Source organism: Amblyomma mixtum, chromosome 3 (assembly GCF_055824585.1).
Source record: "Amblyomma mixtum isolate Tamu chromosome 3, ASM5582458v1, whole genome shotgun sequence".
Lineage (NCBI taxonomy): Eukaryota > Metazoa > Arthropoda > Arachnida > Ixodida > Ixodidae > Amblyomma > Amblyomma mixtum.
Genome location: NC_143014.1, coordinates 150,188,939 through 150,216,319, shown reverse-complemented (window position 1 = coordinate 150,216,319; position 27,381 = coordinate 150,188,939). Strand labels below are relative to the sequence as shown.

Sequence of the window (27,381 nt, the reverse complement as noted above, 5' to 3'; positions counted from 1 at the left end):
TTTCACATTCTCTTTACTTTCTCCGCAGCGCAGGTGCCTTGAAGAAACACCCGTTTTCTTATCGCACGCTTTTTGTGCTCTTTAGTGCATGAGCGGCAGTAAAGAATATCACGCGAGCAAACGCCACGCCCCTGTAAGGCGCAGTGACTCACCCTTCCTTCGAGAGAAGTGACTGGGCCGTATAATTAATGCCGACGGAGTGCGATCCTCCATGCTAATGAAGCTGGGTAGCCGCTGCAGAGTTGCAACCTTAAAAGGTAAGGTTGTAAATATGTGAAGTTAAAAATATGCCTTGATAAAAGAAATGGCTTGGGCATTGCATATTTCCTCCTTGCCGCTGATTTCTGCATTAGGCACACACTTTAAGTTCATTAATAATTTTCACGAACATATCTAATTAGATGAAGAGAATACATTTCGTAATTATGGAATTTGATAGATCGGTTAGCCTTTGCAGCAGACATGAACACGATTGCTACCAAAGATCGAGACGCAGGTTGTTGTATTCCAGTAGCAAATGAGTGCTTCTAGGTACGCTGATTATAAATGAAGTTTCATTTTATTCTCGACGGAAAAGTTAGAACACGTTAGATAACTGTCCAATTAATGTTCACAAATTCGGAGTGTTTCACTTAAGATGCTCTGGAATTTTTAAAAAGAGTCTTTGTGAGTTAGAAGACCGTTTTTTTTTTCGGCACGGCATTGTCAGAGTTGTAGCGCATCAGAATACAGCTAAGAAGTGCTAACAGTAGGCTGGTTAACTAGTATTGAGTAGCTTACTTTTTGTTAGTCTCCTTATTTACTGAGAGGCGTAGACCACCGTAAGTGATATCGATATCTGTTTTTAGAATTTCGAAAACTCAGCTACCCTCGGCGCTGTGGCCCAACAAATTTTGGCTATTTCGATTACTTACTTGCACTGAAGGGGTTGCTTTGCCTGCAAGCTTCTTGAAAGCGCATGCATTTTGGTGCGATGTAGCTGAAATTTGCTGCACCCCAGCGCCAAGAGTAACTGCATTTTCAAAATTCTAAAAACTGATATGGATATTACTTACGGTGGGCTACACGCCTGCCATAAATAAGGAGACTAGCAGTAATAGTTAAAAAGTTCACTGTTCAGTATTAGTTGACCACCCTACTAGTCAGCGCATCTTATATGTATTCCGATGCGCTACACCGTTGACAATGTTACGCCGAAGAAAGCTCTATTCTAGCTCAAAAAGCCTATTTTTAGAAAATTAGAAAACATCTAAGGTGAAACATCCGGTTTTTCCATAACGGAATTCCCTTATTGGTCAGTTGGGAGATTACGTTATTAGCGTCACATGAACCGACAGGAACCAATCAGAGAACTTTGCCAAATTTGAAATTCCGAAACACTTCCAAAATTTGGCACTTGGCAGAGAGCACTGTCAAACCTGAAATTCCGAAGGACCCCAGAAATTTGGCTGTTGGCCAAAAAATTTACCACTTGCTCCACGCACAAAACTTGGTACTTTGCCCAGCCCCAAAGTTTGGCATTTGGCCCACCTCCGAAATCTTTACTTTTGTCCACCCCCAAAATTTGCTACTTGGTCAACCCCGGAAATTTGCCGTTAGGCCACCCCCAAAATTTAGCAGTTGCCCCACACCCCAAGCATTGGCAGTTGGCAACCCCTAAATTTGCCTCTCGGCGCACCCAAAACCTTCCCACTTGGCCCACCCAAATTTTTTCCGTTGGCCAACCTGACAAGGGCTAAGCTACCTAGTGGTGGGTAGATATGCAGTTTTGGCGGGAAGAGGTGTGGCGTCATGTGAAAAGGGCGGGAAAATACGGTTTCGGCCGGTTTGGGCGGAAAAAGAGGCGGGATGTGAAAATGGCGGGTTAATCTGGTTTCAAGGAGTTATTGACGGAAAATGATCGTACATGTGCGGCTGTGGGGCGCCGAGTGGTGGTCTGACAGGAGTTCACGGGTAGGCAGGCCGGACGTCGGTCTCTCTCTGAAGTGGTCGTTTGTGTGTCTGCATCATGGAGGAAGGACAGAACTCAGTAGTGGCGGTTACGTCACATTTTTTGAAGCGGACTCCACCCTGTTCCCCCCCCCCCCCCCCCCTTATCTGACCGCAGTCTCAGGGTGATTGCGCATGCGCAGCAGGCATTGCAGCAGACGACGCCGCTGCGGCCAGCGTTACCATTGGCTGCGCCGTCGGCCTGAGGCTCCCAGTAGCCCTTGCGAAAGCGCGTGACCTCCGGCACACTTTCTGGCGTGCAGCTCGGACAGCGAGGGCCTCTCCGGCGCTTTCCTTCCTCCATGGTCTGCACAAAATAGTGATTACGAACGGCACACATATCAATCGCAGGAACATTAGAATTACAGCGTAGACGGCAAAACCGAGTACCTAACTGCTGTCGCATTTTCTTCGTTGAGCAATCGTTAAGAAGGCCCCAATTTTTTTTGTATATGATGCCTAAGACTAGTATACGTGGATCAGCAAGGGATATTCGCCCTTGGCCGCTAAATAAATTATGACTGAATTTCTTGTCTCATGATGCTTCGGTTTCTGTTTCAACAGCCGAGCGACGGCTGTTTAGTAAGGTCACGTAAGCATAAAAAAACTGCGATATAATCGCTCCTTTATCATTTTAATTTAACGCTTAAGCCAGCTTATTTCAAGAGCCGTAACTGCAGTGAGCGAAGAAGCAACGATTATATCCCAGTTTTTTTATGCCTCACGTGACCAGTACTGAACTTCGACGGCACAGCCACTGCACGGCTCTTGTGACTGAAACAACCTGAAAAAAAAAATCAGTTGAAATTACTTACCCGTAGTAGGCGAATAAATGTGTGCTGACGAATTACCCATCATTAAAAAGAAAGCACGCAGACATTTGGTACCTGTAATCCTTTAATAAAATTTTAGCATAGCGGAGGCGTAATGATTACCGGTTACTATTCGATAATCCGGAATGCGTCGACTGTAATACGTCCATGCTAAGCTAAAACTCCAAAAGGAGGTTTTAGCACGGCGGAGTACTGATGTAGACTTGTACCAGATTACTGGATGCCTGCTGCACACACCTGTATAGGATGCCTGTACAGGTGTGTACGCTTCCGCTCTGTTAAAGCTTTATATAGCTTTAGCGTAGCGAAGACGTACTAGCGTAGACGTATACCGGATTACCGGACGCCTCCTGGGCAGGGGCGGGGATAGGCCTCGATAGCAGGGGCAGGGGGTAATCGGGCATACGTCTGAGCTAGTACTTCTCCGCTACGCTAAAAATCTGTCATGTCACTGTAGCCTGCCGTGCCAACAAACTCCTGAACTGATAGGGGTGTGTATGCCAGCCCATCGAACGAAAAGAACAAAAAAATGAAAGAAAAAAAACTCGCATAAGCGAACGCGCTGGGGCTGCTGGCGTGCAATTGAAACTGAGGAGACTTAAGGGAGGCATCGAGAGTTTTCTATTGCGGGAGTGGCGCGAAAATGAGGTGACAAAGATTTCTGAAAGCTCAGGACAGGACGTCCTGATAGGTGAGAAGGGGAAGGAGGTAGCCGGGTGGGGGTGGGGAGGGTGACTGAATACGGGGAGACGCGGAACAATGCGCAGTTACGAATAGGGCTGCTGCTTTTGTTTTCTTCGCCTACAGCGTGAAGGAGGTGTAGAATGGAGAAGTCGGACTTCCTTCTTCATTACTTGCGGTTTTCTGCGGCTGACCCCCTTTACATTTAGCCAAAGCTTCCAGTCCCCGTTTCGACGACTATGACTTTATCGAAACGGTTCTGTCAAGTAACCTGCGTACTTTGATGTGAGCTTCAGGCGGCAAAGGCGCGCTGCATGATGTTTGTATTAGAAAAAGCGGGGCAGTGATTTGCAACAGTGGTTCCCAATCCATTCTTTTGACTTCTTGTCGCTCCACAGAGTCTCCTTTGAGGTTTATTGTTTATCGGTGTTTTTACGTCCCAAAGCGACTCAGGCTATGAGGAACGCTGTAGTGAAGGGCTGCTGAAATTTCGACCACCTGGGGTTCTTTAACGTGCACTGACATCGCACAGTATACGGGCCTTTAGAATTTCGCCTCCATCGGAATTCGACTTCCGCGGCCGGGATCGAACCCGCGTCTTTCGGGTCAGCAGCCGAGTGCCATAACCACTGAGCCACCGCGACGGCTAGAGTCTCCTTTGATATAGCATAACTGGCGATATACATTGTTTCCCAGCTGTCAGCCTTGACGTCACAGTCGGTAGTGACGGACGGTGGAAAAAGAAATAATTATGAAATAGAATCATTACAAAATACGGCCCCTCTTTGCTTCGCCGCTCTCATTCCATTATACCTGACTGTCACTTCCGGGGAGCTGCGGTTTTCGGGGAGGGTAAACCATTTCTAATGCTTGTCGAATCATACTCCGATAGAACTTCAGTCTGGGCTAGTTGATGCGCCTTAAAGGGATAATGAAACGGTATTTACTGATGTTAGGAAGAATGCACGAGCGATTCAGTCGTCACCACTACGCAAAAATTTTAAAACTAGCTTTACTAACACCGAAGATATCGGCGGTTAAAAATGATGCCCCACTTCCCCCTTAACGGCCCAGAAAAAAATGACAAAAGAGGTTGGGACTGCGCCCCGCCGCGCCCCGTCCTGCCCACGTCACTTGGGCACGCCCAATGGAGAAGCTTGCCCAGATTCACCACACTACGTCAAGGGTGTAGGGGTGGCTAAGAACGCGGGAGCTGTCTCCTGAATCAGTTGCGAGCAGCCATTTTTAAAAATTATATGTTAATGATAAGGTCCATGCAGATATTTTAAATTTCACTCTAATACTCACAAAGACAACCTCTACCAATCTGTTGCTTTAGAATGTGATCGTCATAATGATTTCGGGGTCCTTTGGATATTAAACAGCATTAATTTTAATTTCTATTAACGCCTTATTTTTGTCCTCGTGGTCGCCGCCTTCTACGTGTCTATATATATTTTGATCGCGCTAACTCCGTTAACCCTTTAAAGGAAAATCGATATCAAACTTTCGCTTGCCTATTATTTAAAATGATGCATTAGACATTAATATACATCAATCACCTCGTGGTATTCCCCTACGACTGCTAAATTTTAGCGCTGTGTCGGTTTCAACAACCGAAATATTGTTGTGACGTGTAAGATACGTTTAGGTCACGTGAAGCATGAAAATGAAAAGAGCAATACAATCGCTGGTATGTAGTTTTAATTCACTGCAATGCTCAAGACAGCCTGCTTCAAGTGGAATGACAACAAACGACGCTTATCAGCGGTCAAATCGCAGTTTTTAATGCGTTATCCTTACGTGCTACCCCCATGTTCGCACAATCTGTCCGTCTGGTGGTGTGCTACGAAGCTGAGTGTATTGGGAAGAGGAGGTAGGAAAGTGTACAAGGCGGAAACGTGGAGGCAAATCATTGGAGTGGGGACTGATGTAGGGTGTGGAGAGGCGGAGAGGCGGCAGCCAATGGTGTAAGAAGAGATGGTGGTGGTGGAGAGGAGGAAAGCGTTGTTCACGCGCTCTGCTCAGAAGGCTTAAAGCGTCGCAGCAGTACTTTAGTTTGAGCTAGTTGGTGAACAGACATCGTAAAAGGAATACAATGGCGCAAGAAAACGAAGACCAGAACACGAAAAAAGGACAAGACGCTTAAAGCGTCTGACACGTAAGAACGGTTCGCCACTGGCTCGCGCCCTGACATCAGCCATCGTGCTATGACATTGTCTATAGTACGTACCATAGCCGAGGCATCAGAAAATCGGAGACAGTTCTGACGTGAAAGTTTCGCCTCCAAATGACTTGACGCTTATGCTTTTAAGAAATTCTAGATGTCTTTAGAGAAGTTTAAAAGAATTTGATGCTTGCGAAGTGGGGCTGAGCATGGAATAATGAAGCGCCGGGTCCCCGTGGTCGAATGGCAGCTACCACGATGAACAGTCCAGGACGCAGGCTTGTCACGAGAGTTTCAGTATTAACAATAATGATAATAAAACTGCTGGCCTTCGGTTATATTTACTTCAAACTCAATTACCGATTGCTCGAAACCACATACTTAATTACAAGATTTTCTCTCATGACCATGTCTTTCTCATTACTATATTTTGTTGATTCAGTGTTCGCCAGTCTAGATCAGGATAGAAGGCAGCTCAACCTTGGCTGGACGGCTTCTCCAACGCATTTCAGCGCCAGTATTGGTTGTCGGTTACGTTGCAGTCACACTTAAATGCGCTTTCTAGTTGCCGAGAGAGAAAGACCCGCAACCAAGGCGAGAAAATACAAAATATGAGACGCACATGGGCGGCGCATACAAACTGATGTCAGTCGCCGCTAGGTTAGTAAGCGGGCGCAGCGTTTGCACCTCGAAATTTAAGTTAGGGTTTCTTATATATTTATACTCTGCTCAGCTTCAACGGCTTGTGATTTTCAGACATCTATTATAGCTTTACTCTTAGTATCTTTGATGCTTTCTACAGAGCACCTCCGTAAAAAAAAAAAAAGCGAAGACCGCAAACATAGGGTTTGCTGTTGATTGTCCGGGTGTACCCGTCGATCTCCCGTTGAAAAGGGAAAAGGGCTAAGACAGGATCCACAACTTGAATGTTAGTTATCAGAGCCGACCGTTATTGAGTTGTGCTAGCTGGGTTTTTCCATTGCAGGAGTTGATAATCCCCAATAAGGCATAGTTAATACGGTGCTTATACTCTATTTCCGTTTCCCTTTCGATTCCTTTCAACCTTCGCCAGCGGCTTGAGCGTCGTCGTGTAGCCGTTGTCGGCGCGATCGTCAGGTCCCATCGTAAGGAAGGAATGTGGAATAGACTTGACGAACAGTACTTGTTGTATCACACCACCCCAGTTTCCTTAGCACTTCCAGTAAATGACTTCGGAAGAGGTAGACGGGCGCTTTTCGAGAATCCGGCAGTATTGTAAAATGAAATGAGGCTGCATAAGAAGGATTTTTTTCTTGGAAACGCTTAGTTCTAACTCCGTATACTCCATGCCTAAATTTGTGTCCATCAAGTACAGCTCAACACGACATCGAAATCCATTTGTGCTTGCAACTTGCTTTTGGTGCAATTCGTTTTTCCCGTGGATCTGGACGTTGTTTAGGGCCGAGCGCATTTCTTTACAACGCCCCAAGAATAACACGTATGATGGCAGTTCTTATCAAAGGCGTTTCAAAAATTCAATAAGAATGGCTCGGGATCATTTTCAGCTAATGGGCAAAAGCATAGAATTAGGGTGATTAGAACTTGCAGTTAGAATCTCGCAGTTTGTAATGAGCTCAGTCCGTCTATGTCGTCAATGTTGCAATCGTAACAGGGCGTGCTGATGAATATGAGCAACTCTGTGGCAGGTACGGCGTGTGTAGGCACAACGGATTGGAGGTGGGAATGAAAGATGCATGTCAGGTGATGCGCAACTTTTTACGATACAAACATATTGCAGTTTTAGAAGATATAGGATTGACATGCGTTGACTCATGATACCGGGCGTTTTGGGTGGGATAGCTTGCATAGGTGGGCCTTTTTCGCGAGTACAGTTTCATGCGTGTGACTGCAGGCTCGTTGGTGAGCTGTGCCAGTGGGGTCTTGCGACTAATAGTAGCTCGCTGAGCCAGGAATGCGCATGCGAACACAGCATTCGTTACCAAATGGGACATTTGTTTACCCGTCCCCATACCCGTGCAGACGCGGACCGTCTGCTGGTGGCGTGAGGCCCATAATCAAAGCCTGGCACTAAGAGAGACCCCAACAACATCGTCCAGCTCTATCGCAATGTGATGTAGGACGAACGTGCCTGCAACGATGAGTCGAATCCTGTAGATGCGTGCGTTGCGTTGCACTGAACGCGTCTCACCACGAGCTCGTCTGAGATGAGAACAGCTTCCTGGAGAGCCGTTGGAATGACGCCTTATAGGCGCCGGTATGATGGAGCTAGTATATCGCTGCGCCGTTCCTAATGACATAATCGCTGCTTGCATCACATCATCAACGTGGGAGTGGTCACCGACGTAGGCTATCTCGCGTTTTGCGCCATACAGTGCACAGGCATTTGAGTGTTTTTTTGTAAGGTTTTGAGCTAATGACGGGAGCGGATTCATACTTTCCTTACCCGCATGCAATTTTTATCTTTTTTTTTTGAAAACCCAGTTTCGTTATCACGTCAGAAACAAATCTCTCTTGCAATGAGATTAGTATCGCACAAAGGTATACACGAGACTGAAGAAAAGTTGCAACACATTCTGCCATGATCATGCGCGCGTGTAGTAAGACCTTAAGGTGCGTGATGGCAGCTGATATTGGTTGTTATGAACGGAGATAAGAGCACAACATTATTCCATGACGCTTGAAACTTATCCAACGGCCGTGCAACAAAGCTTATCGTTTATTTTGTAATAAACTTGTACCGTTGTCGGGAACATTCAGAACAACGAATGATGCGAGCTGTCTCTTGCCAACAGCAGTGATGCCTTGAACTAGGCGAAAATTCCGTCACTGTTCCGCACATGTTTTTATGCATAAGTTTACGCTTGAATACAAGGGTGAGGGGGTCAGTCAGCAACATTACAACAGCTTTCCACACTCCAGTTTTGAAAGTCGACAGCAGCAGCCGGCTCCCCAATGTTCAAGAATTGCCCAAACGGACAGGGTTTGCGCCATATGAAGTAGGAGCGTAACTTGACTTTCTGCCATCTTGAACGCTCCCACAGGTCGAACAGCTTTTCTCTGTGGCTGCAAAAGTTGCATTCCTTTGGAAGGGCTGAAAAACAGCTTAGTGACAGGGCGTCACGGTGGTTGAACAGCTTGGCTAGTAGCTTCGTTCCTCCTACGCGTTTAGCAGAATAAAGAGGAAGAAAAAAAACAGTGCTGGCGACATAGTGAGTAGGCGACTTGGAGCAAAACAGCCACCCTGGCGGCGTCCAAACCGGTCTGAAGGAAGCAGCAATATGCATTGGCTAAGTTCTTAACAATACTCATTTTTGTGTCTTCGTATCAGGAAAACAATGTTTGTCACGCACTGAGGTGAAGGGTGTCTCAAGTCCAGCTATGATAGAAACAAGCTAGGACGGCCGTCCTTTCATACAGGCATTTCTTTCTGGTAAACTTCCGCCAGGAGCTGTACCGGTGGCTGCCGGTGTTCGCAGGAAACTGCTGAAACCTGCAGTTTTCCAACCGATAAAGTTCCACGGGGGCTAGAAGTGTTTTCACCGAGCTCCTTCGAACGACCTCTGCCGCGAATACGCAACCACGGCACGCGTGTTCCAAGCAGTTATTTCAACTTCTTGTTCGTTGCCGCGCTTGATACTGAGTGCCTGTAACACACGTGATGGGTGAGAGACGCTTACGAAATGCTGCAGTCTTCAGTCTGCTTTCGCTTCGCGCCGCTGGTGCATTGAAATGCAGACGGCGGTGTTGATACGGCGCATGCAGAAACGCAAGGTGTTGCGTCCAGCAAGCCCTTCAGAGCTGCATGCAATGCGTTTCCAAATACTATGTACGCTTGATTAAGCAAGTACTGCAGTGAGTATAGCTGAAGCATACCTATCAGTGCGGGAAGCGTACTGTGCCAGTATAATTGGACGATTCCGGAATATTCTGTTGCTGTTATTTTAGCACAAATGTGCTGCGTTTATCATTTGAGCACAAGCATCAAGGTTGTTGCTTTGAAATTTCGACGGAGGCGAAATACAAAAGAGCCCCTGTGCTGTGCGATGTCACCGCACGTTAAAGAACCCCAAGTGGTGTAGATTAATCCGGAGCCCTACACTAAGGCATCCGTCGTAGCCTTTGTGTCGCTCTGGGGCATTAAACCCCATAATTTACAATTTTAAATTTGTAACTGTCTTCTCAAGTTATCGGGCTTCAGCACCGCAGTTGATTGCCCTTGTAAACGAGGAACGTTTTTTTTCATGAGGATGATTGTGGAAATGCTCATAAGTACGCGAAATATTGCTGTTTTCGTCTTTTATTTTAGTCTTGCAGTAGCCAAATTCGTTCTCTCATTTCCCTTTTGTTTCCTTTACCACATATGTGCTTATGTTGTCTTCTTGCGCTTTATATAAAAGTTTCAAAGTTTCAAAGGGCAAAGTAGTAAAATACAATGAGATAAAAAAAATAATCTGCTAGCGTAACGACACCGCTTGGCATCCGCGCCGCCTGCTAAGGGGGCGTGCGGTCGGGTGCTGATAGTCAAGCACAAAAGTTGCCTAACATTTTTCGGGGCTTATATCAATGTGTGAAAAGTCGAAACACAGTGGGCCAGCCTCTTCAGTTTTTTTAATCGGTTTCCCAACGCGACGAACGAGAACTGGGATGTCTGTACCGCAGTTGTTTTCTCAGTAGAAGATTCTCGATATGCGTCCGAGCTCTGACATAAGAGTTTAGTCAGCCCGAACTCGTTATCCACGGTCAAACAGCTATTGAAGGCGCTCAGCCGGTAATTCGTTATGCCACAGGACAAATTAAATTTGGCCTGCGTGGATATATTACCGCACTCTAACGATAAAGAAACAACTTTCACTGAAAACGGAGCTTCTATAAACTAACAAAGATCGAAAATTGAAATACAGGTACCGCCACCATCAGCCGACTGCGCAAGTAAGCCCCAGTGCATCGACAGGTTTTTGGGTGCGAATCCCAGAGGCTAGGCTACACCACTATTCACTTCAAAATGGCGTACACGGCGTCGTTTTCGGTTTGGTTTGGTTTGGTTTTATGGGGTTTTACGTCCCAAAGCGACTAAGGCTATGAGAGACGCCGTAGTGGAGGGCTCCGGAAATTTCGACCACCTGGGATTCTTTAACGTGCACTGACATCGCACGGTACACGGGCCTCTAGAATTTCTCCTCCAAAGAAATTCAACCGCCGCGGCCGGCATCGAACCCGCGTCTTTCGGGTCAGCAGCCGAGCGCCATAACCACTGAGCCACCGCGGCGGCTGTAGACGTGTAGACGTCACCAGTTTTAATCGAGTGGCGGGAAAACTTTTCTATGAAATTTTATCAGCAATAAAGAGCATAGATTCGACTTATACTAAGAATAAAAATTAAATGAGGTGTCCTCAGTGCCCCTTAATTCTTACGCAACGATGCAACAAGAATGGTCTTTTAATTTTGCAGAAATATCACGTACGGCGAGTACCCCCCCCCCCCCCCCCCCCCCCTATCTATGGGAACCAAAGCGCAGTGAACGCTTTGGGCAGTGAACACGATGCCACGCTCATAGAGCGTGGCATCGTGTCGTATATCGGCAGCCCGCTACACGTGGGTATGCCGTGGTCGTACCGGCAAGCTTTCGAAATAATGTTGGCGTGTCTCTTGACTGTCATGGTAGGCGTAGCGGATATTGACGAAGTTCATCAGAAACGGGCTCTATAGCGGCTCCCTATGCGTGCACGCAGGGAGTCGAGTGATGACGGTGCGGACACGAGACGAAGACCAGGACGTGATCGAGTACGGCATCGAGCCCGCAGTCTTCCTGGACGGCTCCAGCTACTTCCGCATCAACAAACGCACCGGGGAAGTCTTCCTCACCAGGTCTCTCGCTGGCCAGGTGAGCATGCTCCATCCATACCGCCCTCTGTGCATGCCACATTCACGAACGGCTTGACTCCCTAGAGAAAACAAAAAAACAAAAAACAAAAAAAAACACAGGAATGAGGCGTCCGCTCAGGACGATGCTTGAGGAGGCGATGGTAAGCCGCTATGAGGTTTATGGCTTATGGGTCACCAAGTCACGCATTTTTCAACTATATCCTCCTTTGCTTCCCTTAAGCATTGTGTGTGCAGCGTACTTGACACGAAATTCAGCTGCTAACGACTGGCATTTTCCGTACACTTCACGTAGCACTCGCTTTTCAAGCTTACGTAATAACGCAGTCAACAGACTCAGTCGCTGCCATCACGTTCAATCTCGGGCTTTCTGAACGCGAAAGGAACTGCTACATTGCCGTTCCTGGTCCAAAAAGGTCAACTTTCCAAGCGTCACAGCCCTACCGCACAGCGAAAAGAGAAACAGAAAAGCCTCCGTTCAGCACCACTGCGCAGTCCTATCACGGGGGCCCGTTGTTGTTACTGCTGAAACAAATGCGTTTGGAGCAGGCACTTGCAGCATAAACATAACCCTCTCGTCTTGTGGAACAATTTCTTTTCCATGCATCACCCGGTAAAGAAGTGTAAAATTTGTGTCCTCCGTATCGAATACCCAGCTGCGGTTAGTGATGACAGGTATCTTAAGGAAAGAGGGAATTAGCTGTGCTAAAAGATAATTGAATAAACTTAATCCATCGTAGTTTTCCTGGCGTTCAAGTTACTAACACAAGTTTCATCTGGCGAAAATTCTCTCAGTAAGAATAAAAGAAGTATCTGTTTACAATTGTTGGAAGATTGATATGTAATTATGGACGTATATCGTCCTACTGTCGGTATGAGCTGCCGCGTAATGGCGACTCGAGCGTAAGCTCATGGAAGCTAATCTTTGATGTTTTATTACACAAAATCTATTGGATTAATTAGCGTCTAGATGTCCTTAGTTTATCGCAGCAGCTCAGGCTTGCTCTTAGAGAAGGTTTTATCACAGTTGCGCTGCGGTGAAGCCTAGAGTGGATTTTCAACTTTTAGTTTGTGATTTATGGGGGTTTAACGTCCTAAAGTCACCCAGGCTATGAGAGACGCCGCAGTGAAGGGCTCCGGAAATTTCGACCATTTCGACCACCTGAGGTTCTTTTAAGTTCATCGTTTGGTCGTTAGAAAAACTGTCGCTTTTGTGCCTGCATTCGCTTGAAAAGTAAAAAAAAACAAACAAACAAAACACCGATACAAATAGTAATGAAAGCGTGATCGCCGGATCATAGCACAAGCTAGAGGGCGCCACAAGCGCATCACGTGCGCGCAGAGCCGTGAGGTGACCGGCAATTCGCGCTGGCGTGAAGGCCGCTTGGAGAAAGCCCCTTCGCTCGGAAACACATATGTTACCGCCACGCGCCGCCAAACGTCGCGCCATGCACGAAAGCCGTAAGGCACGCGCCGCAAAGGCAAACATGTCACAATGCGCAGCTTCTTCCTGCGGCGACTCCGTGTAGGTGTGCTGCGTGGGGGTGGCCGATTTGCATCCGCGGCCTACAGGTTTGTGACTCGTGAATGGAAGGCTGCATTCGGGCGACTGGGCCGCTCGTGACGGTGGCGCCACGCACGCGAGCCGCCTCTCATAAGCTAACAATTCTTCAAAGCCTTCTCGCTTTCCAGCTGGTCGCGAATTAAAATGGGCCCCGCGAACAAGGGGAAATAATGCAGGATGACCTGACGAGTCGCCGACAGAGCGCCTTGGCAACGAATGAGTGACGCCGCATACAAACACAAAACGTGCCTAGCCGCGCAGAACACAATGCGCGCAGTGTGTGGACGCGACGAGTGTGCCGCATTCAGTGAACAATGAATGCTCCGACCGGTCGGCTGGGAACTTTTCGGGCGCCCGTTTTGAGTCGCGTCGAGGGTCCGGCAGATGAATGTACGTGACCCGCTTCCGCGATGGGAGAGGAGGGTCCATGCAGTGATCAGCGGCTCGAGACATTTGATCCCAGCGCATGTGCGACAAAGCTGCGCGTCCCACTTTTTGGCGTGCCGAATAAGCGGGCACCCTGCCCACTCACCGTGAACTTTGGTGACATCCTGAGCCAGCCTTTTCTCTCCTGCAGGAAGCGCGACCTTCTAGCTTCTTTTAGAGCAATTAGGGCGTGTATGTGCCGTCCTTGTAAATATTTGTTTTCGCTGCAGTTGCCACAGTTTTAGCACAGTCGCACGGCCAATACGGTAACGATTCGCCGTTGCTACTGTTGCCGTGCTTGCCAAGCCGCATTTGCGTACTAGTACGATCGTAGTTCCCGTAGTTGGCATATACGTACGCCGGAGCTAAAACTCTTTTTGCTGTTGTGGGAGCGTACAGTGTAAAATACGACAGCAATAACAACAACAAAGAAGCCGGTTCATCTTGGAAACATTCGCTGCTCGCCTTCAGACACGCAAAATGGTATTTCTTGTCTTTTGGTTCGGCCATCGTCTTTTGCTTTCCACGCCTGTTACTTCTAACGATCTGATTATGTAAAGTAATACCGCTGTAGTACTCGCCGTAGGCAGTCCGCCATGCAATTAGCGCCGAGACTCGAAACATATGTAGCGTCCGAAGTGCGTGTTCTAAAAAATTGGGCGACATGTATTCTCCCGAGTGTTGCGATGGTCGCGCCGCCTGTCGACCGCGTCGCGAAATGCTTGCGCAGTTGAGTGTATGCAGTTAATGACATTTGCGATAACACGGAGCTTATCTCACGTAATGTCGGAACCATGTAAAAAAGAAAAAGGCTGTTTTGCCATAGGGGGCTCAAATAGCCGCAGAAACTCCCCCTGTGACACATTTTTACGAGTTTCGTTGATGCCTTTACGAGTGGGAGCAGTGCAACGACTGCCGCTGCCTGAGCAAGCGTAAAGCAGCTGAGTGTCACAAAAAGCGTTTGCTCTACTGCTCGCTGAAGAAAGCTTTCTAAAAAGGCTTCCCTCTTATAGAAACGAGACACTTCACCGAAGGCTCCGCCACATGAAAATTCCGCCACATGAAAAAAAAAAATCTTCTTAAAACTGATTTTGAATCAAACCTGCGCTAATTTTGAGCCGTTGCCTTGAATTGCAGTTTACAAAACAAACGCGTTCTGCATGCAGGCTTAAAAGGGCTACAGTGATAACTCGATACTTGCTACGCTACGCGTATTGAGACTCGCGCAAATACAATGTGAGCGGGGGCTCTTTCGGCGCCAGTGCGGGCCTGGACGAGAGGACGTGAGGGGCAGAGCTTACGAGTACAACATTACAATAGAGTACAAATCAAAACTTCTAGTGAGTCTGCATTACAGCATTGTGCCGAGCTAACTTCAGTTAAAAGTGTTGGTTTATTATGCGGCAATCGCGCACTTTGCAATATGTTGTGGTCACAGACGGATTGTCCCATACGAAAGGGTACACTGCGCGGGGAAGCAATCTCATGCTACCAACGCTACTCAAACATCAGTCATACTAACGGCAACGAAGAGTGCTCCTCTCAAGTTGAACAGCGCTCCACTACCTTGTCTAATTCGGCACAGGTGGTAAAATCCATTGTTGATCTTCATTCGGCGTGTTCGTCACAGACTGCTTAGGAAGCACTTATCGCACGTGCTTTTAGCGCTGTCCACTTGATAGGGCACGCTAGGCAGGTGCCATACGCAGTCCACGAAAACAAATTTTACCTGTCTGATATTTTTTCAACCGAAACGCGTGGATGAACGTGCTACTTCCAAACAACAGAATGGCGACGTACTCATGATAAGCTCCACGTCGAAGCCGGGCTTTATGACATTAGCCCGCGGCAGGCATTTCGCGCATAGGCCGAATAGGTCGGTCTTCACAGCGGCAACGTCGGACGCATGCCCTCTATCGAACAGTTTAATCCATTTTCGGTTGCTGTTACCGCGGGAATAGTCAGCGCGCACCCGCACAGTCAGCAAATTACACGCGCGGAGATGGGGCAGTCGGGAAGGGCGATACGGCCCTAGTTTCGGGGGCGCCGCTAGGAAGCTTTCAGTGGCGCCTCTACAGGTTAGTCACGGGGCGTGTAGGGTCGGCCTTTAACCGGTGTAGTGGAGAATCTAAGACACCTCGAGCCTGAAAACCTTTGCATACGGTAGGAGAAAGATCATTCCCACTTCTGAGAACTTGGTACCCTTATAAAAATGGTCTAGAAACTTTCTATAGGTTTCTTCTTGACTCTATTGATTTCCGATAGATACTTCATTTTGTCTATTCATAGCCTATGACTGTCTGCAGACAAAAGTCTACTAAAAGTGTATGGTCATAGATCTGTAGATGATCTACAGACTGCCTATAGGATTTCTGTTGTCTACAGACCATTCTACAATAGAAAACCTATAGACTTTATGGACATAAGTCTATGGCCAGTCTATAGATTGTCTAAAGAAATTTTCGTACGCGGGTAGCTTCATAGCCGTCTTAAGTACCAGAATATACTGCTGAAAAGCAGACTCTCTGATCTGGGAACTTTTGACGCACCCTGTATGCGATAAGAAACAGGCGTGAGTCCGTAAATAAGGTTTGGAGTTTTAAAACAGTGCGCTTTGTGACTATCTGAGCGTTGCTAACACCACGATACGGCGGAACAAAGCATCCTTCACTAATACTCATGGCAAGAAAGCAAAACTAAACAAAGCCCCAGAGCATCTATCCTTCCGTCAGCCAAGTAACCAAGCCGAAGAAGTGAAGGAGGAAGAACGAATGAGTACCGCGGAGAGAGGCGGTAAGAACGGCTCAGCAGCGCGCACCGGCCGCAGCCGGCGTAACCTCTTCAGTCCGTCTTCAGCTTACAAGTTCTTCAGCGCGAACGCCCTGTCAGTGCGAGCTGTCCGCGCGGCCGATGCCGGCAGCACTGGCGGCGGCTCGTATCCGCAGCTGCCATTATGGAAAATGACTGGTTAGTGCGGACTGTTCGGACTGCGGGGCAGCCGAGCCGGAAACTGGCCCGTCCAACCCGCCGCCGTCTCGGCCGCCGTCGAGAGGGCCTGGTCCGACAGCGAGCGCCGCCGCATGCATCGGCGCAGCGAGAGCTGTACAGGCCCCCTTTTGTGCGTCGTCTCTCGCTTTCTTCTGTCTTTTCTTTATTCTTCTTTTGCATGCGCCTCCTCATTTCCCGCCTTTCTCGGCCCTCGCGAAGAGCCCCAGGAGGCGCCCCCTCCCGTCGCACATTTCGAGGCACATATATCTCGCTTAGTCTCCTAAACACCACAGTGTATGCGGTGGCATCGCGCGAGGGCGCTGTAAATTCTCAGCACCTCAACCGCGCGCGCCGCGCCAGTGTGCTGTGCGCCATAGTGGATTGTTTGCGGGCAGCCAACTCTTTACCAAACGGTGGAAAAACGCCGGCTTCTGCAGCCGGCCTCCCCCCCTCCCCTCTTTTTCTCACGAAAGTGAGCGGCGCCGAGAACCTATAAAGATCCATGCTTGACTGGAGGCGCAAACATCACCGCTTTTCATCCTCGTTCTGGAGAGAGCCGCTGCCTGTGGTGATGTTCCTCTTTCACCCCCTCTTTTTCGCGCACTAACGCGAGCGAGACCGGAAACCTTAAATATGTTTCGTTGTGCTGAAGGCTATATGGCCCAGGCGCCTGCTGAACGCGTGCTTCTTGGCGGAACGCCAGGTGGCGAAAGTCAGGCAGTGAAGAATCATCTAGGGAGTCAGCGCATCAGCCGAAATTCTCGAGGTCGACTCTTGGAATCGTTTGAAATAGCTCTTCCGGAAAGCGTACGATCAGGTAATTTATCATTTCCAGGCTGTTTGCTGGCACCCCTTGTATCCGCAAGGTGTTGTGCCGAGCCGCAATAAGCCAATAATAATAAAGAAGAACGTTGGTGAGAGAAACCGGAGTTTTCCCGCGTTTAAACTTTTGAAACGCTTCAGCTGTTTAGACCCGAAGGTGGCCATGCAGCTACGAGCGTCCCGAACAACTTTGTGTTTGGTGCGGACGCCACCCGCATCTTTCTAGGATCTGTATCTCTAGAGGTAGAATTAGATACTGCGGGAAGGCCCCGTCTTCCTCACATTTCGACCTCACACCTTAGAGCCTTAGCTAAGCCCGAAGAAAGTTACGAGGAGTGCGCTATTCCATACCAGCCTACAACTTTCATTCGGCAAGCAGAGATTGTACTTCAAAGATATCGGCGAGCGCGTTTTACCCACGTGTGTCAGCGTTTCGCACGGACGCAGCAAGTTCCCGTAAAACGCGCGATGGTTCTTGTGCGTTGGGGAAGAAGCGCAGTGCCACGCGGCCGCCTTGGTGGGAGTTAATGGCGATCGCCATGACTGCGAACAGCAAGCATAAAACAGGATCCATCGCTCGTCGGGCGGAGGAAGGCAGGAAGGAAAGGCGAAGAGCAGGCATGAGGCCGGCCAAGTGCGCGCGACAGACGAAGGACGAAAGAGAGAAGATAATAGGTGGCCCGCTCCGTCCGGTCTGGCCGTCCCATGCGCTCAAAGCGTGCAATTTCCTCGAGGGGACGAAGATGGGAGCGCCACACGAGAGCCCTCGGTGGCTGCGCAAAACAGCCACCGGCTCGTGGATGGCCGTCCCGACAGACGCACCTTCAATCACCAAGTTCCTTTGATGGGCTGGCGAGACGCTGGCCGTCTTTATTCTTGGCTCGCACCGGCATTCTTCAATCCTCACATGATGCGAATAGGGGCCTCTGTGGGAAAACAAAATTTCACGCTAGTTCTGCGTTGTATCCATATGCGTCTTGCACGTGTGGCTAGAAGTCAAAGGTTAACATCAGACAGCGGTTAATGGTTTTAATGTTCTTTTCATTTTGCGCATACAATTTGATGGCCTATAAACCACTAAAACACGAGGAGGCAGCTTTACCCGCGCTTGGAATCTATCAAAAATATAAGCACCTTATCATATGTAGACGTGGTTTAAAAATACATGCGAAATTTGAAAGCAGCGGCGGCCCGAAACTGAGAACAAAAAAAAGAAAAAATGACTTCTGTTCCGGTGTTGGGATCTATTGTTCACGAATGGAAGATGTTCGGATAGCGATAGTGGGTTGATGCCCATATATGCGGAATTGGTCAGTCTCTACTTTGCATTCATATATCCCTGGGAGTCCTCATTCCACTCCTGGAGCAGTGGTGAAGCGGTTAATCGATGCGCCACTGCCCTGCGATACAGATGATGCCATCGCTGGGGCTTGCGCGACCCATGGGCTGCTCTTCCCGAGCAACCTCTTGGCTTCAGACATCGGGTTTTTACGAGAATGCGCGTAGTATAGTGCTACTCCACTAAAAAAAAAAATAAATGCCGCCTGAGACAGCCCTGAATGCAAGGAGCAAATCACACCTAGGCCACATAACCTTGTGGCGTCATCACAACCTGCCCACCGGATGGTGAGCAAACTGCACCGTGGCATGTGGCAGTTCAATTAATGACTGGTCGCTCGGAAAGAGCAACCTGCGCCGCACGAGGCCCACCACTGGGAGCATCTGCCATCGCAGGGTAGTGGCGCACCGCTTAACCGCTGCACCACTGCGCCAGGAAGAGTATGAGGACTCCCAGGTATCTATGAGTGCAAAGTAGAGAGTGACCTTCTCCATATATGGGAGTTAACCCATTACGCTATCGCGTCATACCCTTAAGGCGGAGCCCTCCAAATTTTTTTTTCTCAGTCCGTCGAAGCAGAGGGCAACATGCTCCTGTATCAACAACCTCGGGCTACCTCAACCAAGTTGGCTTCTCTGGCTTTGGCCAAAACGCCACATGCATGACAGAGGGCTCGGAGGACGGTGCCTGCGGTGGAACACAGCAAAGCATGAGCTGGCAGCCGTACTGGAAGTTGGCATCGGGAATAGCCACAATAAACTTCGTAACTCGCTCACGGAACAGAACGATGTTCACTATAACCTTACTTAGCTGGCCTGTGTCATTTTTGTTTTAGCGAAGCAGACATGCCCCATCTACTGCGAGTGTGTTCTTGACTGCATCCGCAACAGAGTCTTTCCGGCGCTTCTCTGCGGCATGGTGTTATGTCCTGCCTTCCCCCGCGGTTTATGGTCTGCGATGTAAGAATTATCTCGCTTAACGACGCCGACTTAATGCCCATGTGACCTAGCCAGCATAAATATACACGCGAAGAGAGTGATAGGAACGATAAGGTGCCGGCATCACCGTGAATGGACAACGTACGCTGCCTATCAACGTCTTCGTACCAACACCGTCAGCGCCGCGCGCGGCCGCTGTTTAGTCCACGTCGGTAGTAGCTAGCTCCGTCCATCGCCATGGCAGCACGTCCTCCAATAGCAGCCCGCAAGTATGAATTCGTACCAACTCGCCCAATTTTCAACCCTTTTGATCCTTATAACAACTATAGTCGGATACAACTCACGAACGAAGCGGCTTCTCCCCGTCAAAGGACCCCCTTTGAGCCAGTGGCGTCGGCCGGCTCGCATGACCCTGATAGCGTGACAATTTAGGAAGTGGAAGGTGAAAGGGGATAGCCCCCCTTCCATGGTCGAGGATAGTCCCCTTCCTGCATTGCTGCGCCGATTCCTGCATTGTCACGCGAACAGGTTCATGAGAACTGGCCGACGCCATTGGCTCGAAGGGGATACTTTGACGGGGAACAGCCGCTTCGTTCTTGATTTGCATCAGACTATAGTTGCCGTCCTGCACTCCTCACTGAATCATACCCAACAATTCTGGACAAAAGCATTTTTGAACGGGAAGATGTAATGAACGCAATTTTTTCATATATTGCAAGATTTAACTATAACAATTAATATATCCGCATCTCTCCCGTCGGCAGGCTTGCATTTTTTCGATATTAACGTTTTTGCTGTTGTCAAAAGCGTTCCCCATTGGTTTTCTATGGCAGTCTTAACTGCTCCATGCGAGTGATGGAAAAACTAAAAAAAAAAGATTTTGCTACACTTGGGAAGAATGGACCATCACCTTCAATATTTCATTAGCAGTAGCTTACAATTTTCCAATATTCAAAATTTTTGTCCAAGAATGCTGGGCATGATTAGTTTAGAAGCATAATAAGATTTGGCTCGCATGCGCCGAAAACATACCGAGGCAGAAGCTGATATCACAAGTTTGGGTGCAAAAAATCTGGGTCATGAGGCATGATTTCCTGGCGGAGAGGAAACGCATAAAACTGTTTTGGAGAATGACGAGGCCAATGAAGGTGCTGGCGTCGGAACAGTGGCAAAGGCCTGTCATGTCTGCAAGAGAATCTACATATTTTTAAATATTTAGAGAGCGGATTGGTTCACAGTGACCTCGCCTTTCGTGCCCAATTCATCAAGATACTTACGACATTATTCCAGTTCATATTCTGCGCCAAGTAAACATGATTATCAGGTCGCCGTCAGCGCGAACCCACAATTAAGTTGTCAGTTCGGCGAGCAATGCCGTTGGAGCACGATTCACAGTATCCTTCGGATCGGGGGGACAAGAGGTGGAAAAGAATCCATATATTTTACTAGGTCGTAAAATATACGCATTCTCGTAGAATATATGCATCAATGATCTTGTAAACGGTGTTATGTAGGAAGAACTTTCGATGTACCAGTCGACATTCCAGTTGATGTACAGAGGTTAAGAAGGCTTGTCTAGAGCGCTTGAGCATACTGCTGCGAAGCAAATGAATAAAAATTTTGGAGCAAGTGCTGGCTTTCAGAGCCAGTGCTTCCACTTAGTAGAAGCTGCATAGACGTAAAAGCGATAAAAGCCTGAGCATCGTACCCTTAAGGAGGCAGCTTAGCTAATATTGCATTTTATTTGTTCCGCAGCGCACCGCTCCTGCTCTTTACACAAGCCTGCTCACGATGAAAGAAACAAAATAGCTATTAGGAGGGCTGGGCAGCTATCTCGCAAGCCGTGTTTCGAAGCGCGCGTTTTGAACCATGCCCCTCGTGAGACTGGAGCATGGGAAATCTTTGTGCAGAAGAGTTGAAATCTGGGTTAGTTGGTACATTATACTTAAGAAAAACCAGCCAAAAAGACGAGGACAAAGGAGAGACGAGGCCTGAATTGCACATCAGAAAGGCGACGCGTGCTTCAGCGAGCCATCACTGGCACTGCACGAAAACGAGGTTGCGTCCGTTGATTTGCACACCCTTGTGATTACTCGTGAATTTCGTTATCTTTTTTATGTATTTTTGTTCTATGTATTCTTACGCTAAATTACATTGAGCACTGTATGGTGTTTAACGGTACATATAATGCTAGAAGTCTGAATATATTTAGCAGTGTTAGCATGTCTCTTGCTCTGTTACATTTTTTGGGCAGGTTACCAACCTACCACTTTCTCAGGGCGACTGTGTTTTGTGTAAACAGTAGTAATGCATTGATGATGAGGCACGCACAGGTAGAACGATCACTAATGCCAGGCAAGAAAAACCGTAGGGGACACTTAAGCTTCGCCTCAAGGGTATGGCACGAGCTTTAATGAGTTAATGCCCATAGATGCGGAATTGATCATTCTCTGCTTTACATTCATACATCGCTGGGAGTGGTGCGCAGCGACAGCAGTGCGAAGCAGGGCGAAGCAGGGCGAAGCGCCACTTACCCGGCAGGTGGCGGTCACCAGTGGGGCTTGTGAGAGGCCTCTTCCTTAGCAAGCCCTCGCGACTAATCATTCATTTTGCTGCCACCTGCCACATTGGGCAGTCTGCCCACAGTGAAGTGGGCAGGTTGTCACCTGCCACGGTGAGTATGTTGTGATGAGGTCACAAGGTCACCTCTGAGGATTTCTCTGGGGATTGTTCGCTCACGCCGCCGCCTCTGCCGCCAACGACGCAGACGCCGGGTTTTCCGCTGGACTGGACTCTTAACGCTATCACGTTCAAAGAGGGCCCGATGTAATCAAAAGGAACTGCAATGACGCAGTGCGTTGCCGGGCGATTTGGAGACTGAACGTTGTGAAAGAAAAGAGCGCGAACAATGAGACGAGAAAAAAAGAAGACACACCCGAGCGCTGACTAGCAACTGTGTTGCTAGTAATAATGGATTGTGTGACGATAGCTTACTTCGGTATAATAAAAAATGTTACCTCTCTAGTCAAGGACGAGGCGCTGCGAGCGAAATCCTGTTTTCTCATAACAACGAAGACAGGCAAAAGTACTGCGCATGTCGCATCGAGCTTGTCCTCTCACGATATCAGGACGAAGTATGATGGGAAAAGTTTGTGCAAGCGACATGATCAAAGGAAAGAAACAAGGCAGGCAGTGCACGAACATGTGCAGGAGCGAATCAGCGCGCCCACGAAATAAGCAGCCATTGCGAGCCGAAAAAAGCTACTAAGTTGCTGACATCGGCGATCGCAGTGTATTTGATGGAAACTTGCTACACCTCGCATCAGAACTGCAGTCTATGAACCAAATAAAATTCTTCAGGAAAATGCAGTGAACTTCAGCCAGAAATTGCGCGCTTCTTGCAGGACGAGCCATCGCTCGGTTACTGTCACCACAGCATGGCCTTCAACCTAAGGCGGTCGTATCTTCCGAAACTGCTTTGTTCCGTGGAGCGCACAACAGCAACAACAGCAAAATAGAAGACTGAGGAGCTGGCAGCATCGGTGGTCGCCGTAGCGGACGCGCATTCGGCACGGGGGCCTTGCGCAAGGCCTCTCGGAGCGGATGCCGTGGCCCCTCGGTGGGTGCCTCCCGGGCGCTTCCTTTCATCCGGGACCGCGGGCAGGTTCGGTCGCGTGCCGTGCACACGGCACGTGCCGCGTAAGCCCGCCAGGGCGTCTCCTTCTCGCGGCCGCCCACGATCCGGCCGCGACACCTACACTCTCGGAGGCACACGCGGCACCAGAGGCGCATCCAGCGCGGCTGGCGAGTGCTCCAGATCGCATCCCGGGTCGCACGGCCGCTTTATCTTGGCCCGTTATGGCAGTTCATTACGGGCGGCCCGTAGGCGGAGCTGGGAGGGGCATTCCGGATGTGAGCCCCCATGCTTTTGCCTGGGCGCGGCGCCCCTCGGACGCCGCCACAATGGCGGCCAGCGGTGGGCCGCCACGCGTCGTCACGGGGGAGGCGGCCGGCCCTCCGCGCGCGCTGGGCCTAATTACAGGGCCCGCAGAGCGCCCTTGCGCGCCGCGTTGGGCCCCGCGCGCTGTCCCCGGGGAGCGGCGGCCCCGCGCCGGGGACACTGTCCCGTCGTCCGAGGTGTCAATGATGGTGCCTCGCTGCGCGGATGCTGCGGGGACTCCGAGGCCACTCCGGCCGTGGGAGGATGGGCCCTCCGCGCGTTTGGGCAAACAATGCCGTCTTGGGCCACGACCAAGTCGTGCCCGCTAAAGTATTCTGGAAAGTGCGAGGGTGCCGAAAGGCTATTCTCCTTCGGAAGCGTGCCAGCGGACGTCACACGCCCTGTGGGCGCGATCGTGCACAGCACGACTGCGCAAACGATACTCGGAGCCTGGTGCGGCAGCCATCTATAGCGTCCGCCGCCGAAAGTATCCAGACTCGGCGGACACTTTCGCCGTAGGGAGGAGGAGCTTTTCCTTCTGCATTGGGCTAACGTCTGTTTTTGTTGTTGCCTTTGAAAGTAGCGCGGATATTTCCACATTGCAGCGAAATTTATGGCGAAATAATGTCACTGTGTACCTCAGAGCCATTTGAGCCCCACTGAGTTCCTAGATTATATGATCCCACCTTCAGTGCGTTTCATTCACATAGGATATCTAGAAAGAATGCGAAGGGAGGCAGATTGCTTGCACTAACGCAAAACCAGGGGTGAGAATTCCCGCTGTGCTGTAGTAATTTTTTTTTCTGCGCCATGTGAACGTTCACGAAGAGGGTTGTAGAGGTGTCGAGGTCGGTCTAAGCCAGCGTGCTCTGTCCAGCATACTGTTTGGAGGAACCGAGATATGTGGAGGTACCAGCTCTCTAGAGACACGGCACTGAAAGTAGTATTACTGTAGTGTGGCCCAGAGGCGTGGAGAGAAAAGATAGTCGGTTCTATACATGGGCGTCCGGAGGGGGGGGCAAGGGGGGGCGGCTGCACCCCCCTGGAAAATCACTCACTCGAACCGTGAGTGATGGCCGCACGCCAGGGGCGGTGGTGCGCTCAGCCAAAAGGGTAAAAGCAGCCCCGCTTCCACGCTTTGGGTCACATCTGCGAAATGCCGCGTCCGGGCACGCGTCTTTACGCCGTTTTCAAACCACACCATCGTTAGCTCTGTTGAAGGGCGACCTGTTGCAGACATACAGCGGCACCGGCGAGCATCTGTTTCGAGCCGCCTTGAGATGGGTGTCTGTTTCTTTGATCTCTAGACAGATAGCGACACGGTGGCAGACAGTGCACAGGGCATCTTGTTTTTGCCTTCGTTACGCCGGCCACCGATGACCTCTTCAGGAGGGAAGGACAAATCAGCCGTGTCCACCCCGCTTTGTCGGGCTGCTCAGGGGCAAGCGGGCGATGAGTTGGCGCCGCCGCTCGCTGTCTCCTCCGATCCACGGGAGAGCGCAGTTCGGTAGAAGCGCCGCTTTCAGAATCTTCGGCAAAGGGGATTAGCTGCTTTTGTTCACGGCGACGCAGTCTCTAGAGGCGCCCCCACACCAGCGTTCCTTGCGTCTTCTCCGAAAACCAGCGCCTTTGGTCAACGCAGCCCGATGGCGCCTGCCTGGCTCGCCTGTCACCTCTGGCTGGGTCTCAAATCACAACAGCGCCCATGTACTTTGCGATGTCAGTGCATGGTAAAGAGACCCAGGTGGTCGACATTATCCGGAACTCTGTACTACTCCGTCCCTCATAGCCTGAGTCGTTTTGGGGCTCTGAACCCCATAAAAACACAAAAAACAATTTTTCCGCCCGGAGTGGCGAGTGTCCCTTCCCCTCGGAAGTCGCGCGGAAGTAAGCCCTTGCACGTGTGCGCGCCGCTGTGTTTGTGCTTCGGTGTTTTTAGTGGCCGGTTGTCAACGAAGCTGAAAACAACCGAGACAGCGGACGAGAAAACGACGAGCGGCGAGCAGTGTGTGTGCGGTTGCTCGACTGTGCGGATGCGCGAGCAAGATGGAGCGAGGTGTATGAAGCTGCGAGCGTGCACTTTTCTTGTAAATAAGTTTTTGTTGTATATATAGTCATCTTTTGTTTTCAACGTACGCGTTCAACCGTTTTTCCAATCAATGTGTATGATGAGTGCGCCGAGAGCGTGTAATGAAGCACAGAAATGAATTTATCACCCGCGTAATCACGCAATTCGCCCAGAAAAATCCGAGGCGCCTACAGTTGCTGTTCAAGGAAGACTGACTGAGTGACTGTAGTTGCGTGTTTGTGACCATATTGTGCTGTGTGCTGGTCATCAATCCGGGTGAGTCGAGAACCCGTATGCAGCAAGACTGAGCACTCTTCTCCACGATGTGACAGTATCTTTTTGCATTTTTTATTAATTTTGATTGTTTCTTCGTTGATAAACTCCATTGTATCTCTCCTAGCCACGCTTTAATTTTGTAATTTTTCTTTCATGTGTGTATTTAACTTATTTATTTATTTATTTATATATAAATAAATAAATTTACTCCGCAAATAGTGCCTTTTTGCTACGAACATACCCCCCCCCCCCCCCCCCCCCCCGGCGCCAACAACCAATGGGGCCCCCCCCTGCAAAAAATTCTGCGGACGCCCTTGGTTCTATACGTACAATTCCGCAGTAATTTTCCATATTCTGGATTTCAACAAAAGGCCTTTCTGTGGCCCTTACAGTTCCTTTAGTGGAGAGGGGTCTCTTTGCATTCTTTTTAAATTTTGAAGTACATGACATATTTTTGTGAATCACCATGGTTCTAAAAATCATGCATAAGAAATCAGATGACAGTGCAAAAGAAGAGACGCGTACAACGATTCATAGCGTGGTTCCAGGAGCATCTCTTTGACATGCTACTGGCTGCCAACTCATTAGACTTATGTGGTCGCCTGCTCCGTTTACTGATGGCACGTATCGTAATTGTCATGAGGCATAAGTTGTATTTTTTGGATTTTGATTTTGAGTTCTCCGAGGCTTTTATAAACATGGTCTTGTTGCCTGGCAACGTTTTCTAGACCACGAATCAGGGGTCTTTGTTTTGCGACCAGCCTCGCGAGTTGTCAGAGAGAGATAGAACTTTACATGAGTAAAGGCACGGAGGTTGGCCAGGGGCGAATTGCCGACTTGTTTATGTGGCATATTTGGGATGAGACAAAAGGGTGGTAATACGTGACGACTACACACAATAGATGCGAGGCTAATGCTGAAGTTGGCTACTCGTGGGCCTATTTACAGTCGACAGGCCTGAGGCCCTGTCATTCGAGAGTGAAAGTTTTTTTTAAAATTCCGGGTGGAAAACGGAAAGCAGAGACTAATTGCCACAGTGTGAGAGCAGATACGCATGCCTTCCTCGAGTGAAGTGCGTGATGTCTAAAAGGTCGACTGGCGTCGCCTGCTTTGCAAAAGTGGTCGGTGTTTACGAACAGGCTGCATTTCAACGCGCAGCATATTTCTCATTTTCCCGTGGGCCCGCTATGACTCTCACTTCTTCACCCCGTGGGACCGCTGCCACTTGCCTGCACTGACCGGCTCCAACAACTAGCATAGCGTGTTTCGAAGCGATCAGGTGACTTTCCTCCCTTGGCTTCGGCCAAAATACGGTATACGCATGGCTTGAAAAAATGCACTAGGAGAAGTTATACTTCGGAACACTTTCAAGCGCCCCCTTGATCTGGCGAACCGCTTTCCAGAAGGTGCTCAGGTCAAAAATGGAATTAATTATGGTTGAGGCAAACGTTTTGCGCCGAACAGGGGAC

At 49.2% G+C, this 27,381-nt stretch overlaps 1 protein-coding gene across 1 annotated transcript in view; it reads left to right on the top strand.

The window, feature by feature from the left end:
• Cad96Ca (tyrosine kinase receptor Cad96Ca) overlaps positions 1 to 27,381 on the top strand; it is a 99,700-nt gene that overhangs the window by 60,259 nt on the left and 12,060 nt on the right. The window contains exon 3 of the mRNA XM_089581526.1: positions 11,401 to 11,552. Within this exon, the coding sequence (XP_089437652.1) occupies positions 11,401 to 11,552 (152 nt within the window). The remainder of the gene's footprint in view (positions 1 to 11,400; positions 11,553 to 27,381) is intronic.